The 21590-nt window shown below is 42.9% G+C and overlaps 1 protein-coding gene across 1 annotated transcript in view; it reads right to left on the bottom strand.

The window, feature by feature from the left end:
* The window catches only part of TMC3 (transmembrane channel like 3), a 49695-nt gene extending 28641 nt beyond the window's left edge, over window positions 1–21054 (bottom strand). Inside the window, exons 1-9 of the mRNA XM_055417964.2 lie at window positions 20824–21054; window positions 18795–18941; window positions 17108–17183; window positions 12597–12678; window positions 5478–5584; window positions 4241–4339; window positions 3996–4138; window positions 762–909; window positions 32–75 (exon numbers count right to left, since the gene is read on the bottom strand). Of these exons, the coding sequence (XP_055273939.2) occupies window positions 32–75; window positions 762–909; window positions 3996–4138; window positions 4241–4339; window positions 5478–5584; window positions 12597–12678; window positions 17108–17183; window positions 18795–18941; window positions 20824–20912 (935 nt within the window). The 5' untranslated portion in view covers window positions 20913–21054. The remainder of the gene's footprint in view (window positions 1–31; window positions 76–761; window positions 910–3995; window positions 4139–4240; window positions 4340–5477; window positions 5585–12596; window positions 12679–17107; window positions 17184–18794; window positions 18942–20823) is intronic.
* Window positions 21055–21590: the final 536 nt, after the last annotated feature.

Here is a 21590-nt window from a genome sequence, read left to right as displayed (position 1 = left end):
GACTCTAGAATGGGGAGTTTATCATACATACAGGTTTTTGCTTTTCTTCTTTTCTTGTTCTTCCAGTATAGCTTCCTTTAAAGAAAGACACGTACAGTATTGAAAGCTTAGTATTATCATTAATCATAAATTTTTACAAATAGTTTATGAGAGAAATGACTTATCCAGTATTTTTAATCATAAATTCAACGTCTAGATTTCATTCTGTAAGACTCTATTGATATCAGTACTTTGTATAATAATAGATTTAAAAAGGCAACTGGAGAATGGAAAGAAGAAATGCAGAAGCAAATTATTGAGATCATCAAAATTATCTAAATCATCTTTTTCTCAGAAGCGGGTACCATTTAGCTGTAATGTTGTTGTTCAGGAGCTGTCTCTGAATGTTTTTTACTGTGTTATCTTCTAAGTCAACACTAAGAGCTTGTATCTCCACATAGATGTATTTATTCATTTACAAGTTATATGCATGCAACATGGTAGTAATCCATTATGCAAATTAACACAGATACACACATGGAAATTTTAGAAAAATGAAATTTAAAAAGTTCCAGTGTTTTCCACCTGTACACCATCGGATTGTTTGGGGCATGTGGGGGACACATCATGTCACATGACATTGGAAACTGTGGCTGCCTTGGTCTGAGCACCATGGGAACGGGACCATGCTGACCCCAGCAGAGGGCCAGCGGCTCTTGCTGTAAAGGCTGTAGTCTGCAGAGCCCTGACTCCTGGCAGCCAGGACAGGCTCCCTAACTCACCCTGATACTGTTCACGATGGCTGCGGTTTTGCTCTCAGCCGCCTCTGGGTTTCCAATGAGGTAATCCCAAGCACAGAACACCCTCCAGCAGAATGTGTAGTTTTCATTGGAAGCGCTGGCGAGGCTCGTGCGGGAGTTCTTAGCCATCCTGCACAAGAAGACGAGAGAAAACCATAATTCAAAAAAGACACATGTACCCAAATGTTCACGGTAGCACCATTCACAATAGCCAGCACATGGAAGCAACCTAAACATCCACCAACAGAGGAATAGGTGAATATGTGGTGTGTGTAAACAATGAAGTATCACTCAACCATAAACAGAATAATAATGCCATTTGCAATAACATGGGTGCAACTAGAGATCCTCATACTAAGTGGAGTAGGTCAGATAAAGACAAATATCATATGATATCACATATATGCGGAATCTTAAAAAACAAAGTCTACAAATGAACTTACCTACAAAACCAAAGCAGAGCTAAGATGTATAACATAAACTTATGGTTACTGGGGTGGGATAAGGGTTGGGGAGGGATAAACTGGAACATTGGGATTGACACATACATATTGCTATATATAAAACAGATAATTAATAAGAATCTGCTGCGTCCCACAGGGAATACTACTCAATACTCTGTAATGGCCTATGCTGGGAAAGAATCCAAAGAGTGAACATATGTATATGTAAACTTCCCCCAGGTGGCGCTAGTGGTAAAGAATGCAGGAGATGCAAGAGATGTGGGTTCAATCTCTGGTTCAGAAAGATCCCCTGGAGTAGGAAGTGGCAACCCAGTCCAGTATTCTTACCTGGAGAATTCCATGGACAGGGGAGCCTGTGGGGCGCAGTCTATAGGGCCACAGGGAGTCGGACAAGACTGAGAGACTGAGCACAAGAGCACTCATATAGGTATAACTGATTCACTTTGCTGTATACCGTAAACTTACACAACATAGAAAAGTCAACTAAGCACTAATTAAAATTGTAACAAAAAGACCAGAGAGGGTCATGCAAGAACAGTGTCAGGAGCAGGCTCAGCCACTGGGGGCTGCTGCGATTCCATGCGGAGCAAGGAGCCCCATCTATGTCTGGACAGGCAGAGCCCTGGCTGGGTTCAGCCCCGCTTGTGGCTTGTGTCCTCAACCACCTGCTTTGAGCAGTGTGAAAACAGCAAATTCTTGGGTGAGTCCATTGCACGAGCTCTCCCATCACTGGTGGTCAGGAGGTCCCTGTAGGTGTGTGCACTCACTGCACGTGTGCAGCTGTGATTGTGAAACAAAATTCTTTACTTTGAACTAAATTAGTTCTCCTTGGAGCCCCTGCCCAATGAAGCAACTACCCCACCAAGTGGGAGCCTGTCAGATACCTCTTATACAGGACTCTGCATTAGACGTAAGGCAGGAGTAGCGATTCTGTCCTCAGGAGAAACTCCTCCTGTTCTTCAGGCCAGCGGTCCCCAACTCCTGGGCCATGCACCAGTACTGGTCCGTGGCCTGTTAGGAACCGGGCCGCTCAGGGCAGCGAACGAAGCTCCATCTGTACTTCAACCGCTCCCCATCCCTCTCTCATCACCCCTAGATGGGACCGTCTAGTTGCAGGAAAACAAGCTCAGGGCTCCGAGAGTGTGCATCATGGCAAGGTATATAATTATTTCATATCACAATGTAATAATAATAGAAATAAAATGCACAATAAATGTAATGAGCTTGAATTATCCCCAAACCATCCCCTATCCTGTCCATGGAAAAATGGTCTTCCATGAAACTGGTCCCCAGTGCCAAAAAAGCCCGCTGCTCTAGAGCTTCTCTCCTCTTAGAAGCGTTTCCCTTTCTGTCTATCCATGTCTCCTGCTCCAGAGTTGACAGCAATTTGTCTCTTAAACTCTAACATCCAGCAAAGTGTTCGTGTTGTAGGTGGGGTCTTGAGGCCCCCCAGAGGCTAAGCTGGAAAGCTTCCTGTGAACTTTCGGTTCTCAAGTCACTCTGCATCTCCCTATACGTGAGTATGTATGCTCAGTCACTTAGTTGTGTCTGAGTCTCTGCAGCCCCATGGACTATAGCCCACTAGGTTCCTCTGTCCATGGAATTTATCCAGGCAAGAATACTGGAGTTGGCTTCCATTTCCTTCTCCAGCGTATCTTCCCAATCCAGAGACGGAACACACGTCTCTTGATTATTTTCCACTGGCAGGCAGATTCTTTACCACTAGCACCACCTACTGTTTTTTTCTGTTTTATAATAGTTTAATTATAACCATAACCTTACATATCAATAAACATATTTCAACAATATTCTTATTGGCTGATTTTTATCATGTTCCTGTTTTTCTTTAACTTTTTATTTCTTATTGGGGTTTTGGACTGCAAGGAGATCCAACTAGTCCATCCTAAAGGAGATCAGTCCTGGGTGTTCATTGGAAGGATTGATGTTGAAGCTGAAATTTAAATACTTTGGCCACCTGTTGCAAAGAGCTGACTCATTGAAAAAGACCCTGATGCTGGGAAAGATTGAAGGCAGGAGGAGAAGAGGACGGCAGAGGATGAGATGGTTCGATGGCATCACTGACTCGATGGATATGAGTTTGAGCAAACTCCGGGAGTTGGCGATGGACAGTGAAGCCTGGTGCAGTCCATGGGATTGAAAAGAGTCGGATATTAACTGAACTGATTGCAGATTAACAATGTTGTGATAGTTTTAGGTGCAGAGTGAAGGGACTCAATCATACATATACATGTACCCATTTTTGTGTGAACTCTTAAGGTCCTCAAGTCACTGTGCATCTCCCTAGGTTTTGTCTGCTTGATGATAATGATGATGATGGCTGTTTTATCTTTTTTCATCCTAATCCCTTCTACCTGAACTTTGCTATGATGACGCAAGGGTGATGAAGACAAGCTGGTGTATACACAGGATCAGATCTTCCCTGGTGGCACTAGTGGTAAAGAATCCGTATGCCAATGCAGGAGGCACAGGTTTAATCCTTGGATTGAAAGATCCCCTGGAGGAGGGAATGGCAACCCACTCCATTCATGCCTGGAAAACTACACGGACAGAGTAACCTGGTGGGCTACAGGTCATACAGTTGTTGCAGAGACAGATAGGACTGAACAAGGATGCCACGCCTAATCTGTAACGTGGGCAGATGTATGCCCTGACTTTGCAGGGTTAGTGACAAGATGAAATGAGATCATCCACAGCATTTTGGCATGGATTTTGAGGAACTGAACAGACATACTTTTTTAAGAGGATGATGAAGCTATAAGCAAACACCGCCATCCCCACCAGGAAATAGGCCAAGGGCAACCGGTAGCCAGCTCTCCCAATCCGTCTCTCCCTGCCGTAGTAGCCATAGAAGAGGACTGAGTACTGGAGGTAACCCTGCAGAGAGAGCACTCGGTGTCATTTCTGACTCCCAGGTTCTAGAACATTCACAACCCCCTCCCACCTCAAGACAAGAGCGTGGCTGGGCCTGAACCTCACCCCCAGGGACCAAACGGTGTCCAGATCTTGGGCAGATGCAATGTGCTCCTTGGGGATGGTCTTGCTGGCTGTGCTTCCAAACGGTTGGCCTGCAATGAGCTGGTGACAGAGGAAAGGTGATCATGCAGTCCTCTGGGTGGAAAGGGACTGGAAGAAAATGGGCCTCTGATCTCCATGCACCTGTGAAGATACTGCACCTACAAGACTCTTAGGAAGTAGATTCTGCTTGATACTTGTCGATGAGGAAATCATCATGAGTGGCCAGACTTTCATTTGCCTGATTGGGGCCTGTCTGAGTGTACTCTCTAGGCTGGACATGGTTTCTAAGGGAGGATGTTTGAAGCCACTGGGCTTCTATAATGGCATAGGAAATGGTCCCATTTGCTTTACAAAGATAAAGTTTAGTTGAGAAGTGGATTTTACTTTAACACAATGTCTGTACACTGGCCCATAAACCAAATCCAGTCTAACACTTCCTTTTGTGTGGCCCAAGAGCTAAGGAAGGTTTGAGTGGTGGCGGTTTAGTGGCTAAGTCATATCCAATTCTTTGTGACCCCATGGACTATAGACCCCCAGGCTCCTCTGCCTGTGGGATTTCCCAGGCAAGAATGCTGGAGTAGGGTGCCATTTTCTTCTCTGGAGGATCTTCCCAACCCAGGGATCAATCCCACATCTACTGCTTGACAGTTGGATTCTTTACCACTGAACCACCTGGGGAGACCACTGCACATTTTTAAATCGTTGGAAAAAAAATTGAAAATTTCTTCCCAGGTGGCTCAGATGGTAAAGAATCTGTCTGCTATTCAGGAGACCTGGGTTCAATCCCTGGGTTGGGAAGATCCCCCGGAGAAGGGAATGGCCTCCCACTCCAGTATTCTTGCCTGGAGAATCCCATGGACAGAGGTGTCTGAGGGCTACAATCCATGGGGTCACAAAGAGTCAGACACGACTGAGTGACTCAGCAGTCATAAATAAAATTTTATCAGAACGCAGCCACACTTACTAGTGACCTAGGGGTTATTAGTCACTTTTGTATGATGTAGCAGATTTAAGAAGCCCACAAAAGCTGAAATATCTACTATCTGGCCCTTTACTGAAAAAAGTTCACCAAGCCCAGTTTGGACACATAGATTATCCTTCCCACAAGGATAATGAGGGTGCCTGTCTTATGCTACAGCTCTAAACATCTCTTCTTTATAACAAGCGGCACTTTAAACTCTCCTGATATAGTTCTTACCTCTGGAAGAACAATAAAAGCACCTGTCATAATCGTGAGCACAATATTGATCCCAAATAACCATCTCAAGAATATGAAATAAGAGGCAACACCAGATCCAAAATGACCTAAAGAAAGATAAGGTAAAGAGCACAGTTTAAAGAAAATCCTCCCAGTGCAAGAAGTTCTCTGTAAAGCAACATTTTTTTTCTTATATCAGCAGGACATAGACTAAGAATGCCATAATGTTCCTGTCAGGGTGTTGACCCATGATGATCATTCAGAAGGATTAACACATTCCTTAATATCTACCAGTTATGCACATACATCCTTAATCCCTAATGTCATACTTTCCCTCATGTCCTATGGATCTAAAATGTTTTTTATCAGATTTACATTTCACCTATGTTCGGAAATATCAGCTTTTTTGAGAATTTAAAATATTTCTTTTTCATTTTGCATAGTTTGGAAAATTCCAAGGATATTGTAAGGATTCTTTTGTCTTAATTTCAAAAGAAATAACAGTGTGTTAGATGTTAACATTAGGAGAAAGTGGTCAAAGGAGTTATAAGAATTCTCCTTGTCACTTTTCCATACATCTAAACTTATTCTAAAATAAAAAGGGCATTTAAAAACAAATTTCTGGGGCTTCCCTGGTGGTCTAGAGGTTAAGACTCCCTGCTTCCACAGCAGGTGACCCAGTGGAAGGTGACAGGTGGCAGGTGGATCACTCCCTGGTCCTGGAACTGAGGTTCCCACGTGCCCCACAGCAAGGCCAAAAAATGACTTAAAACAAATTCTATTGAGAAAACAAGGGGGCTTAGAGGAAGTTGGATGGGGATGTAGGCGACACTTCTGATGACTTTCTGGAGCAGGTGGACTTGTATCATACTTTGGAAAAGTAGCATGTTGAAATTTTATTTCAAATCTAGCTTATGTTTCATAATAAGTAGTAAAACACAAAACATCACAAAAAAAGCCAAAAAAAGTCACCAACTCCAAGGCTACAAAATTAAAATCACTACTAGAATTCAGTTCAGTTCAGTTCAGTCGCTCAGTCGTGTCCGACTGAATCACAGCATGCCAGGCCTCCCTGTCCATCACCAACTCCCGGAGTTCACTCAGACTCAAGTCCACAGAGTCGGTGATGCCATCCAGCCATCTCATCCTTGGTCGTCCCCTTCTCCTCCCGCCCCCAACCCTTCCCAGCATCAGAGTCTTTTCCAGTGAGTCAACTCGTCGCATGAGGTGGCCAAAGTATTGCAGTCTCAGCTTTAGCATCAGTCCTTCCAATGAACACCGAGGATCGATCTCCCTTAGAATGGACTGGTTGGATCTCCTTGTGGTACAAGGAACTCTCAAGAGTCTTCTCCAACACCACAGTTCAAAAGCATCGATTCTTCGGCGATCAGCTTTCTTCACAGTCCAACTCTCACATCCATACTCCATTGTCATCCTAAATGTGTATTTTTTGGTATAAAACTGTCATGTCTCTACACATCTAAGGTTAATAATCTATTATGAACATTTTCTCATACTAAATATTTCCCTATAAAATGAATTTTATTGTTCCATCCAACGAATGTTACATACTTTATTTAACTTAAACCCCACTCCCTGACTCTTTGGAAGTTTCTAACTTTTCACTAGGTAGAGTATTTGCTAGCGTAAATGATTCTACAGAAATCAGTTTCTAAGGTCAGATTTCCTAGAAGCAGAGCCTGAGAAAAGGGTTCAGCTAACATAACATATATCCCAAAGAAAAGCAATGCCAAAGAATGTTCAAACTACTGCACAATTTCACTCATCTCACATGCTAACAAAGTAATGCTCAAAATTCTCCAAGCCAGGCTTCAACAGTCCATGAACCATGAACTTCCAGATGTTCAAGCTGGTTTTAGAAAAGGCAGAGGAACCAGAGATCAAATTGCCAACATCTGTTGGATAATCGAAAAAGAGTTCCAGAAAAACATCTGCTTTATTGACTATACCAAAGCCTTTGACTGTGTGGATTACAACAAACTGTGGAAAATTCTTAAAGAGATGGAAATACCAGACCACCTGACCTGACTCCTGAGAACCTGTATGCAAGTCAGGAAGCAACAGTTAGAACTGGACATGAAACAACAGACTGGCTCCAAATAGGAAAAGGAGTACGTCAAGGCTGTATATTTTCCCCCTGCTTATTTAACTTATATGCAGAGTATATCATGTGAAGTGCTGGGCTGGATGAAGCACAAACTGGAGTCAAGATAACTGGGAAAAATATCAATAACTTCAGATATGCAGATGACATCACCCTTATGGCAGAAAGAGAACTAAAGAGCCTCTTGATGAAAGTAAAAGAGGAGGGTGAAAAGTTGGCTTAAAATTCAACATTCAGAAAACTAAGACCATGGCATCTGTTTTCATCACTTCATGGCAAATAGATGGGGAAACAGTGATTTTTTTTTTTTTAACTCCAAAATCACTGCAGATGGTGACTACTGCCATGGACTTAAAAGACACTTGCTCCTTGGAAGAAAAGCTATGACTAACCTAGACAGCATATTAAAAAGCAGAGATATTACTTTACCGACAAAGGTCCGTCTAGTCAAAGCTATGGTTTTTCCTATGGTCATGTATGGATGTGAGAGTTGAACTATAAAGAAAGCTGAGCGCTGTAAGAGTTGATGTTTTGAACTGTGGTATTGGAGAAGGCTCTTGAGAGTCCCTTGGACTGCAAGGGGATCCAACCAGTGCATCCTAAAGGAAATCAGTCCTGAATATTCATTGGAAAGACTGATGCTGAAGCTGAAACTCCAATACTTTGGCCACCTGATGGGAAGAACTGACTCATTGCAAAAGACCCTGATGCTGGGAAAGATTGAAGGCAGAAGGAGAAGGGGACGACAAAGGATGAGATGGTGGGATGGCATCACTGACTCGATGGACATGAGTTTGAGCAAGCTCTAGGAGTTGGTGATGGACAGGGAAGCCTGGCGTGCTGCAGTCCATGGGGTGGCAAAGAGTCAGACATGACTGATTGACTGAACTGAACTGAACGTGATATATTGAGGAAGCAATCTCAGGAGAAAGTGGGTCGGGGGTCAGGGGAGGTGAGGGGAAAGAGCTGAGCAAAGATGTGGTCTCAACGTGAGCCTGGCTTAGCCTAATCCCATGGGGAGCTCTGGAGGGCAAGTTGCATCATAGTGTTGGTTCCACTTTGAACAAGAAGCTAGACTTGAATACCCCTTAGTCATCGCCTGTAGGCTCTCTAGTGGAGCTGGGGAGCAGGTGATGTCTGCCCAACATCTGGAACAATGTGGGCCAAGACTAATCCTCGAGAGGAGGGAGTGGCCAGAAGACATAGCAGCCAGCACTCAGAACAGCTGAAAAAGGGTGGACCAGACAAGTAAAGAGATCTGGGCAGGGAATCAAGTGCGTTTGATTTTGTTGTGGCTGCTGTTTTCTCTGGTTGTTAGGGAATGGAAGGGTTCTATCAAACAGTATAAACATTTTGAAGATGTTTGGTTCAAATTACCACTTTCCCCTAGAAATAGCATCCCAACTGACATTTCTACCACTGGTATGAAAGGGATTAATATCACTTAAATGCTAAAAATGCTTTTCCCCTCCTCAATTTGTCATATAACTTTTAGCTCTATTTTTTATGTACATAAAATTTCTTTTATGTGTGGTTAACTATAACAGTACTTTTCTGGGTGATTCCTTCTTTATTTTCAGAATTTGACAGGCTTCCATTCTGCCATCACATTACTTGTATTTCTTTTTATTCCCTTATAGTTTCCTATTTAAATCAAATCCCTTATGATTATACAGTGGAAGTGACAAATAGATCCAAGGGATTAGATCTGATAGAGTGCCTGAAGAACTACAGATGGAGGTTTGTGACACTGTACAGGAGACAGTGATCAAGACCATCCCCAAGAAAAAGAAATACAAAAAGGCAAAATGGCGGTCTGAGGAGGTCTTACAAATAGCTGTGAAAAGAAGAGAAGTGAAAGACAAAGGAGAAAAGGAAAAATATACACATTTGAATGCAGAGTTCCAAAGAATAGCAAGAAGAGATAAGAAAGTCTTCCTCAGTGACCAATGCAAAGAAATAGAGGAAAACAATAGAATGGGAAAGATTAGAGATCTCTTCAAGAAAATTAGAGATACCGAGGGAACATTTCATGCAAAGATGGGCACAATAAAGGACAGAAATGGTATGGACCTAACAGAAGCAGAAGATATTAAGAAGAGGTGGCAAGAATACACAGAACAACTATACAAAAAAATATCTTCATGACCCATATAAGCATGATGGTGTGATTACTCACCTAGAGCCAGACATCCTGGAATGCGAATTCAAGTGGGCCTTAGGAAACATTACTACGAACAAAGCTAGTGGAGGTGATGGAATTCCAGTTGAGCTATTTCAAATCCTAAAAGATGATGCTGTGAAAGTGCTGCACTCAATATGCCAGCAAATTTGGAAAACTCATCAGTGGCCACAGGACTGAAAAAGGTCAGTTTTCATTCCAATCCCAAAGAAAGGCGATACCAAAGAATGTTCAGACTACCACAGAACTGCACTCATCTCACATGCTAGCAAAGTAATGCTCAAAATTCTCCAACCCAGGCTTCAACAGTACATGAACAACTTCCAGATGTTCAAGCTGGATTTTGAAAAGGCAGAGGAGCCAGAAATCAAATCACCAACATCCATTGGATCATCAAAAAAGCAAGAGAGTTCTAGAAAAACATCTACTTCTGCTTTACCGACTATGCCAAAGCCTTTGACTCTGTGGATCACAACAAACTGTGGAAAATTCTCCAAAAGATGGAAATACCAGACCACCTGACCTGACTCCTGAGAAATCTGTATGCAGGTCAAGAAGAAACAGAACTGGACATGGAAAAACAGACTAGTTTCAAATAGGGAAAGGAGTTAAGTCAAGACTGTATATTGTCACCCTGCTTATTTAACTTATATGCAGAGTTCAGTTCAGTTCAGTCGCTCCATTGTGTCCGACTCTCCACGACCCCATGAATCACAGCACGCCATCAATAACCTTAGATATGCAGATGACACCACCCTTATGGCAGAAAGAGAAGAAGAAACTAAAGAGCCTCTTGATGAAAGTGAAAGAGGAGAGTGAAAAAGTTGGCTTCAAACTCAACATTCAGAAAACAAAGATCATGGTATCTGGTCCCTCACTTCATGGGGAAACAATGGAAACAGTGATAGACTTTATTTTCCTGGGCCCCAAAATCACTGCAGATGATGACTGCAGCCATGAAATTAAAAGATGCTTGCTCCTTGGAAGAAAAGTTATGACCAACCTAGACAGCCTATTAAAAAGCAGCACATTACTTTACCGACAAAGGTCCATCTAGTCAAAACTGTGGTTTTTCCAGTGGTCATGTATGGATGTGACTTTATAGTCTTTGGACTATAAAGAAAGCTAAGCACCAAAGAATTGATGCTTTTGAACTGTGGCATTGGAGAAGACTCTTGAGAGTCGCTTGGACTGCAAGGAAATCCAATTTGTCAATCCTAAAGGAAATCAGTCTTGAATATTCATTGGAAGGACTGATGTTGAAGCTGAAACTCCAATACTTTGGTCACCTAATGTGAAGAACTGACTCATTAGAAAAGATCCTGATGCTAGGAAAGATTGAAGGCAGGAGGAGAAGGGGATGACAGAGGATGAGATGGCTGGATGGCATCACTGACTTGATGGGCATGAGTTTGAGTAAACTCCAGGAGTTGGTGATGGACAGGGAAGCCTGGCATGCTGCAGTCCATGGGGTGGCAAGAGTCAAACACAAGTGAGCATCTAAACTGACCTAATTGAACTTTAAAGTGAAAGATCTAGGTTATTCTTTAAAACAGTTGAATCAACTGTTCCAGCATCCATATGGCTTAATGCTGCTGCTGCTGCTTCTGCTGCTGCTAAGTCACTTCAGTCATGTCCGACTCTGTGTGACCCCATAGACGGAAGCCCACCAGGCTCCCCCGTCCCTGGGACTCTCCAGGCAAGAACACCGGAATGGGTTGCCATTTCCTTCTCCAATGTGTGAAAGTGAAAAGTGAAAGTGAAGTCACTCAGTCGTGTCCGACCCTTAGCGACCCCACGGACTGCAGCCTACCAGGCTCCTCCATCCATGGGATTTTCCAGGCAAGAGTACTTGAGTGGCTTGCTATTGCCTTCTCCGGGCTTAATGCTACATGTTTCAATTCCTGTAGTTTTTATAATGTATTTTATTTAAACATTTTGGTTATGCAAGTTCATTTGAGTTTTTCCTTTTAAAAAAGTTTTCAATTAGTTGTTTTTTCCATATACATATACATACAAAACACACTGTATTGTAATTTCATTGAAATTGCATTAAAACTTACAAATTGATATTGAGAAAATCAACACCTCCCAAATATTAAATCATTCTGTCTCTTCACAAAATGCTTTAAATATCTTATGATCAAATTTTAGTTTTCTTTATTTCAGACTTCTGGTTACATTTATTCCTGTGTGTGTGTTGCATTTGTGTGTTTGTACTATGTGTGTTTTTATTCTTTTAAACATTTATTTATTTCATCTGTGCTGTGCAGCATTTGGGATCTTAGTTCCCTGAGCAGGGATCAAACCCATGACCCCTGTGTTGGGAGTGTTAAATTCTTAACCACTGAACCACCAGGGAAGTTCCCCTGTGTGTGTGCTTTCAAATGTTACTATGATTGATTTAACTGGGGCGGGGGGTGTATTTTTCTAAATGTGTACAGTCACCTCTCTCAAAATGCTAATCTTTGCATTTAGTTTTATAATTACCCATGTTATCCTTTTATTCATCTAACAGTTTTCCCCCTCTGTCATTTCTGGGTTTATATTGTGTCTAAGGCATGAACTGATAGAGAACTGACAGAGCCCCAGCAGAATGTGGGGCTGTTTTTATCCTGGGAGGTGGTAGAGACAGACAAACACTGTGTCTCCCACCTCCACAGACCCTGGGCAGCCTCAGTCATCACTGTGTGTACAAGGGCCCTGACTGCCCAGTGTAGGTACCAGTTCGCCCCAGACCCATCTCAGACCTCACTGCTGGCTGGCCACCAGCACCACCTCCCACCCCACTCCTCCAAGTGCCAGCACTTACTTTCGATTTTCTTTATCCTCATTTCCCAGGGGATGAAGATGACCACGAAGTTACAGGCCAGACGAGCAAACTTCCGCCACAGCTAGAGAGGAGAGAGCAGTGTTAGAGGACTTGACATTCACGACAGTGGCAGTGATTGTGTGGAGCCCAGGTCCTGCGTGGGGGTGAGGCTCCCAGTGGGCATGCTCAGTCGCTCAGTCATGTCCAACTTTTCAACCCCATGATCTGTAGCCACCAGGATCCTCTGTCCATGGGATTCTCCAAGCAAGAATACTAGAGTGGGTTGCCATTCCCTTTTCCAGGGGATTATCCCAGCCCAGGAATCAAACCCAGGTCTCCTACATGGCAGGCCTACTCTGTACCATCTGAGCCACCAGGGAAGACTTTTTAGAGCAAAGTGAACACAAAATTAAGCAAAACCAAGGAAGAAGTGGGTCCTAATTTCAGGCCCGGATTATTGAGATTTGGTAAGGCTTCTAAGATCATCGGGAGCAGATGTGTACTAACAACATGTATTATAGCTTATGAACAATCTGTCCATCCAGAGTGTGTACTGACCACCTACGTTGTGTTTCCAGTACCTCGGATACAAATCATGAGCAAGACATGTGAGCTATCAGCTGGTGTGGAGTTGGCATCCAGGTAGAGGGGAGGAAACAACAAAGAATTCAGCTCATTAGAACTGGGGGATAGCTCTTTGAAACGAATGGTCAAGGAAGGTCTATCTGGGGAGGTCATACGTGAGCTGAGATGTGAATGAAAATTAATCAATAGTTCAAAAAATAATAAGTCCTTAGAGGAGCTACCTAGAAAGGGAGAATAGCCAGAAGAAACCTGTGGGTTAGCATGAGCTGGGCGTTTTATAGAAAAGAATAAGAAGAAAGGAATGAGATGAGGTCAAAAAGGTAGGAAATGGCTGATCTGGTGGGTCAGAGGAAGGAGTCTGGATTTAATTCTAAATGTAATGTATACACAATGTACATTAATGTATGTAAGATGGAATATTACCCAGCCATAAAAAGGAACAAAATTGGGTCATTTGGACAGATGTGGATGGACCTAAAGTCTGTCATATAGAGTGAAGTAAGTCAGAAAGAAAGTATGTCAAGGCTGTATTTTGTCACCCAGCTTGTTTAACTTATATGCAGAGTACATCATGAGAAACACTAGGCTGGAAGAAGCACAAGCTGGAATCAAGATTACCAGGAGAAATATCAATAACCTCAACGCAGATGACACCACCCTTATGGCAGAAAGAGAAGAACTAAAGAGCCTCTTGATGAAAGTGAAAGAGGAGAGTGAAAAAGTAGGCTTCAAACTCAACATTCAGAAAACTAAGATTATGGCATCTGGTCCCATCACTTCATGGCAAATAGATGGGGAAACAATGGAAACAGTGAGAGACTTTATTTTCCTGGGCTCCAAAATCACAGCAGATGGTGACTGAAGCCATGAAATTAAAAGACGCTTGCTCCTTGAAAGAACAGTTATGACCAACCTAGACAGCATATTAAAAAGCAGAGACATTACTTTGCCAACAAATGTCTGTCTACTCAAAGCTATGGTTTTCCCAGTGGTCATGTATGGATGTGAGAGTTGGACTATAAAGAAAGCTGAGCGCCAAAGAATTGATGCTTTTGAACTGTGGTGTTGGAGAAGACTCTTGAGAGTCGTTTGGACTGCAAGGAGATCCAACCAGTCAATCTTAAAGGAAATCAGTTGTGAATATTCATTGGAAGGACTGATTTTGAAGCTGAAACTTCAATACTTTGGCCACCTGATGTGAAGAACTGACTCATTGGAAAAGACCCTCATGCTGGGAAAGATTGAAGGCAGGAGGAGAAGGGGGAGACTGAGGATGGCATGGTTGGATGACATCGCCGACTCAATGGACATGAGTGTGAGCAAGCTCTGGGAGTTGGTGATGGACAGGGAGGCCTGGCATGCTGCAGTCCATGGGTTCACAAAGAGTCGGGCACAACTGGTGAAGGAAATGGCAACCCACTCCAGTATTCTTGCCTAGAGAATCCCATGGACAGAGGAGCCTGGTAGGCTACAGACCATGGGGTCGCAAAGAGTCGGACACGACTAAGCTACTTCACTTTCACTTTATAATCCTACAAAGAACAAAAGAGATCAAGTGATGTACACACTTAAGGATGAGGAAAAATGTAGATTTTGGAGAGGAAAGAAATGACAACTGAGTTACAAAAAAAGTTATGAAGCATGGCAGGTACTTTCCCATTTGACATTTCTAGCAGTAAGAATTCCTTATTTTAAGAAGTAGAGGTTTGTCGGGAGTTACATAAAGAATTTAACGTAGTTTTAGGGGCAAACTTGCTTTTTCATTGTGTGCTGTTTTAATCATAAGTGTGTATCCTTAAATGTGCAGTATGTAGATAAATAGACAAGGGTGTGTAGCAAGCTACTTTGAGTTAATATTAGGGAAATACTTGATTTGAAAAATCCAACTTTTAACTTTTGAGAAGCAAAGGGAAGCTTTGTTGCAAAGTATTTCTTCAAATGCCCTTCTGTACTTTGCCATCAATTAAGTTTTATGAAATACTGAAATAAAAATCAGAATTTCTTGTAAAAGTTTAAAAAAAAAAAAGAGTCGGACACAACTAAGCAACTGAACTGAAGTAAGAAAGAGAAAAACAAATATCATATACTAATGCATATGTATGGAATCTAGAAAAATGGTACAGATGAACCTATTTCCCAGGCAGAAATATAGACACACTTGTAGAGAAGGGACATGTGGACAAGGCAGGGGAAGATGGGTGGGACAAACTGGGAGACTGGGATTGATATATATATATATACTACCATGCATAAAATAGACAGCTAGTGAGAAGATGTTGTAAAGCACAGGGGGCTCAACCTGGTGCTCTGTGATGACCTAGAGAGGAGGGATGAGGGTGGCTGCTGCTGCTGCTGCTGCTGCTGCTGCTAAGTCACTTCAGTCATGTCCGACTCTGTGTAACCCCATAGATGGAAGCCCACCAGGCTCCCCCGTCCCTGTAGGGGATATATGTATATATATAGTTGATTCATTTTGTTGTACAGCAGAAACCAACACAACATTGTAAAGCAATGATATCCCGATAAAAAAGACACAATCATTGATCACTATCATACGAGATATAAGAATGAATAAAGTCAACCCCCCCCAAAAAAAGGGGGTAGAGAAATGATGTTATGAATGAGGAGGGGAAGAACCAAAGTGTCAGAATGCAAAAATCTGCTGTCTTCATAGTGGATGGTGAATGCTTTTGGAAAACAATTGACTAATATTTATCAAGAACCAAAATACACGGATCATCCTTTTTTCTACAGAGGTCATAGTTTTGACATGTATCCTAGAAAAAGACTTTTAAAAGACTGGAAAAGCCATCCATACAAAGGCAATCTTTGCAGGTCTGTTAACAGCAGTGAAAAATCAGAAGCTATTTAAATATCACCAGCAGGCAAGTAACTAATTAAATTAACGTACATCTTCCTGATAGAATATTACAGAGTCATAGAAAACAATAAGTATAAAAACATAGTGAAAAATAAACATAGCAACATGGAGAAAAATCCTTGTTATGGTATTAAGTGAAAAAAAAAAAAGCAAGGCAAAAATATTTGTATGCTATAATTACTCTGGGGCTTCCCTGGTGGCTCAGATGGTAAAGAATTCATCTGCCAATGCAGGAACCGTGGGTTCAGTCCCTGGGTTTGGAAGATCCCCTGGAGAAGGAAATGGCAACCCATTCCAATATTCTTGCCTGGGAAATTCCATGGACAGAGGAACCTCGTGGCTACAGTCCATGGGGTTGCAAAGAGTTGGACACGAGTTAGTGACACGAGTTGTTAGACTAACAACATAATTAGTCTGATGTGAAAATTATATATCCAATGACTGAAACGTGAAGTTTAAAGAAAGATACTAGCAAAGCAGTATAAGTTACTCTTATCTACTTCATCCCCCACCAAGAGATACTATGGAAAGTAGAGGATTATAATGGAAGAAATAATTTTTTTCATTGTTTTTGAAGCCTTTATGAAAACTGTTGGAATGTCTTTATTAATAGACACTTTCATGTATACTAAAGTTCAACTGTAAGTAATTGGATGGGAAAAGTAACAAGCAATAATCTAGCACTGTATTATAAAATGAGCATTGTAATATGCCTGCAACTTTCTCATTAGATGAAATACAGTGAAGAAAACCAACACACATAATTGGGCTTCACTTGGGAAAGAGGCCAGATCATTCTCCCAAGGGAAGATCTTTTTCTGATGAGTTGGGCTTCCTTGGGGGCACACAATTTGTTAAGTGACGTCATCGGGACTTCAAATGCAAGTTTTGGGAAACTCGGACCTTTGAGCTTGCCATACTGTTCAACAACTATTAATGATGGACGTTTATAACCCATACAGTACAGCAAATGCAAGGTTAAGTACAACTGCCAGGGCTAGGGGACCAGAGGAAGGGTGGGCACCTGGGCGTGTGTGCTCTTTACCTCTGCACCGGCTGCTTGGTAGCCTCGAGTCCTGGTCAACCGCCCTTCAAACTTCAGCACAATATCCTTTGCTCGCCTGAGAAAGGAAGAAAAACATGGTGGTGAGCACAAGTTTATCACCCTGGTAATCTCAGCAACACGTGTGACTGTGCAGTAGGAATAGATAGCCAAACGGTGGAGAAGAGATGCACTTATGCAAATCTTGCATTTTCTAACTTTTGATAACCAGCTGAGGTTCAGTCTCCAAGTCGTGTCTGACTCTTCAAGACCCCAAGGACTGCAGCACGCCAGGCTCCCCTGTACGCCACTGTCTCCCAGAGTTGGATCAAACTCAGGTCCATTGAGTCGGTGATGCCATCCAACCATCTCATCCTCTGCTGCCCCTTTCCCTCCTGCCCTCAATCTTTCCAGTCCTAGATCAAACCAGTCAATCCTAAAAGAAACCTGAATATTCATTGTAAGGACTGAAGCTGAAGCTGAAGATCCAATACTTTGGCCACCTGGTGAGAAGAGCTGACTCACTGGAAAAGATCCTGTTGCTGGGGAACACTGGACGCAAAAGGAGAAGAGGGCGGCAGAGGATAAGATGGTTGGATGGCATCACCAATTCAATGGACATAAATTTGAGCAAACTCTGGGAGACAGTGGAGGACAGGGAGGCCTGGCGTGCTATGGTCCATGGGGTTACAAAGAGTCAGACAGAACTGAGCGACTGAACTAAACTGAAGGATGCCAAGAACCCTGGTCAGTAACAGCAGTGGGGACAGTTCCTAACCCGGGACCCGTCACAGACCAGCCTCTCTACAGGTAACAAATACATGCTCTGTCCTCCCAGACAGGTGGCTGTAGGTCCAGACCGAAGGCTGGAGTTCCCTGCTTTCTCTGCCTCAGCAACACTCCCTTGAGCCTGGAGCAGTCAGGGTCCACTGCTCTCTCTGCCTTCCACCGACCTGGTGAGTCTCCGAAGGTCCAATTACTGGAGCATTGCTCCAGTAGTTTCTCAAGGTGACTGGGAGGAGACAGGTGTCAGGGGATGACAAATGCAGGTCTTGAAGGGCAAGCTGTTCTCCGAGACCTTGATGGCTGGCCTGGGCCTCCCTGATATCGGCGTCTCAGAGCCCTGGCTACACTTATGGAGGAAGGCCTGGTTCATTCCTTGAATCCTGACTGAAAAGTTATCATTTGCTTTGCTCTCCCTGCAGGTTAAAAGAGACTCACCCTCTTACAGTTCAGATAATCATTAATCATCAAAGTTTCTGTATGCTTTTCAAAATTCTGATAGAATACATGACTTAGATTTTTTTTTTTTTGATGTGGACCATTTTTAAAGACTTTGTCAATATGTTACAATATTGCTTGTTTTATGTTTTGGGTTTTTTTTTTGGCTCTGAGGCAGTGGGATCTTTGCTCCTTGACCAGGAAGGAAACCACAGCCTCTGCATTGTAACGGAAAGTCCCAACCACTGGACCACCAGTGAAGTCTCTACATGACTCTTTGTGTTTTTTTTAAATAGAGTTGATTTCTGGAGAAGGCCTTGGCAACCCTCTGCAGTATTCTTGCCTGGAGAATCCCACAGACAGAGCCTGGCAGGCTGCAGTCCTTGGGATCGCAAAGAGTCAAACAGGGCTGACGCAGATTAGCACACATGCACTTGCAATAGCCAACTGGTGCTGTCAGTGCCCTTACCTCAGGGCCCTCAGCTTCTGCCCCATGGTCCAGGGTCGACAGCGAATGTTTGCCATGAGGTCTTTCTGGAACTGTATGTTCTGAAAGATTTGTTCTGGATCATGGCTGTCCCCCGTTTCATCTGCAGTAAAGCTGTCCTCCAAGTTGCTGAATGGATCAGGGCATTAAGGAGGAAATCGGATTAGTAAAATTGCTTCCGGCCAAGATCTTGCCCTGGGTAAGTTCAGCTTCTTGCTCTCTGGGAGTCATCTGTATGAAGCTGGTGTGTGTGGAAGAAGAGGAGAGGGATCTGGGGCGTTGGAGAGAGAATCCAGTAGTGTTAGCAGCCACTGGAACACATTCACTGGCTTCTATAACTTTGATGGATCAGTGAAAGATAAAAGCTTCGAAGGATAAAAGATGCTATCAGAAGCTGTCATAAAAGGAACCAAGAAAGTACTTATGTAGAATTCCTGAAGAGCAGCCTTTTTGGTGGCAAAACAATTTCTTTTACAGGATAACTGAAATAATCAGCTTAATTTTAAAGAAAGTACTCCTCCTGCCCCCTAACTCTGGATGTAAAATTAATAAAAACCAAACTATCTCATCTAGAGAGCCCCCCCACTCCGCACTCCTGCTTGGATTCATTTGAAATCTGAGATAAGGATGGGAAACAGGCAGCTGTTTCTATGAACAAATTAGCTAAACCAATTTACACAGGCAAATATTTCAGGATATTAGTTACTCTCTAAGGAGAACAACTTTCCAATGTGTAGCAACATTTATTCCCAGTGAAAATGAATGCACTAATTCTAATGCAAATTTTTTTCTGTAATGTTACATATTCTTTTTTATCTATTGGAATATAATTGGTTTACAATGTTGTGTTAGTTTTGTAACTAGGAAAGGTTAATTTTGAATTTATGTTGGAACTGCTTCTGTGCCTTTAACCCTTTTTTGTTATTAAACATACATAATGGCCTGCCTGAGCCACCCACCTGTGAAGGACTGCAAGGAAGTGAAACTAACACATCCCCCTGCCTGAGACTTGCCATTCTAGAGGATATTGTAAGGATTGAAGTCTTTTTACTTTTGTTTCCTCACTTCCCCCCATCTCTGATCAAAGAAAGGTCCTGGCAACCAAGCCGTAACAAGATGGTTATTTTGAGGCGCTAGCCTTCCATCTTCTCCGACAGCCGGCTCCCCAGTTAAAATCTGTTCCTTGCCTCAACCCCTCCTCTCTCAGATTCATTGGCCTGTCGTTTGGCAAGCAGAGTCAGCTTGGACTCCATAACAGTTTCTGCTGTACAATGAAGTGAAATCAGCTTAAAGTATAACATATATCCCCTTCCCCTTGGACCGTGCCATCCCTACCCCAGCCAGTCCATCCTTGTAGATCATCACAGGGCACCTGAGCTGAGCTTCCTGTGCTTAATTCAAAAGGACACATGTACCCTAAAGCAGCTTTTCAGGAGGGGATAAAGTATTGTGCTATGGCTATTTCTTCAAGGAAGCACTTAAAGGTAAGGGGAAATAATTCCTTTGTTATTTCTAATTCAGATTGTTTTTACTTACTCCAAGGAGAATTTTCTCCAGCTTCTCCGAATTTATGGAGGTTTTAATATACCTTTGTAAATGTTTAACAAATTCAAGTAACACTCCCCCACTTCTAACTAGTCTATACTCCAACAGAAACCTCATTTATTATGACAGATGTATTATCTGCTCTCTCTTGATACTGCTGATGGAGTAAAGAGAAGAGAAAACAGATAAAGCACGACTGTGGGTTTGGCCAGCAATAAAGGCAGGTTGGGGTGTAAGCTTTTCGATGCTGATCAGAAGCAGGTAGACACTACCCTCTGTGCACACAACTGAGATTGTCTTCCTTGACGGATAAGGACCTGGATAAAGGAGTTTCTGAGCTTATTCTGAAGGAGAACCCAGGAAGATGGGCACTTGGTCCTCTGGAGAGATGCAAGCAAGGGGGACCCAGGCTTTTCCTCCTCACACACCTGCCTTCACTGCTCAGTGGATGGGCGGGACGGCTCACCTGAGCAGCAGGGACTCCTGATAGAGGTAGTGCTGGTTGGCGTTTCTCCGGATGCTTCTAAAACGCTGGGATGCCTTCGGTGGTTTCATGGGAGCCAGCTGGCTGCCAGGGATCAGGAAGGGTGGGCAGAGTGCTGAGAAGCAGGCAGGCAGGAGTCTGCTGTGCGAGTTGCTCTGCCCTCCAGTTCTCAGGAGCAGGGCCGTGCGTCTGCAGAGATGCTCTGAGCAGAGAAGCCAGGAAGCCAGTCATGCATATGCATGTTGAGGCGGCTGTGGCAGCAGAGACTGGCTGGAGTTAAGACAGCTGAAGGCAAGAGGCTTGGCCAGGTGATCTAGGACCACTTGGTGCTGCCCAAATAATCACATGGGTGACTCTTTGTGCCCAGGAAGGTCTCTGCTGTTTGCAAAGCACTTAATATCTGTTACCATGACTGGTGTTCAGAAAATATTTAGGGAGGATGCAAGGCATAGCTTGTTTCTTTGCTTTTTTAATCATCAAGAAAGAAGTTTAGAGACAGTAAGAATCTTGTCCATGTCCATGTAATAGGGAAGAATAAATCTGACTCCGTATTAGATCTGTTCCTTTTATTTTAACCTTTGTATTCTATTGGGTTAAGAATGTCGCCTATAGCTTGAAATACACAGGAAAGCCCATTCTCAAGGCTCTGACTTTTAAGGGTATAACACTTTTCCATTCCTATAAAGATGAAAAGTTGCAGAACAGAGAAGAACAGATTGTCCTGTTGGAGATTTATAGGAATACTTCAT

This window comes from Moschus berezovskii, chromosome 21 (assembly GCF_049115385.1).
Source record: "Moschus berezovskii isolate FMDL1 chromosome 21, NW_MosBer_1.0, whole genome shotgun sequence".
Lineage (NCBI taxonomy): Eukaryota > Metazoa > Chordata > Mammalia > Artiodactyla > Moschidae > Moschus > Moschus berezovskii.
The sequence above is the reverse complement of the archived record's forward strand: the minus strand, read 5'-3'. Positions and strand labels throughout refer to the sequence as shown.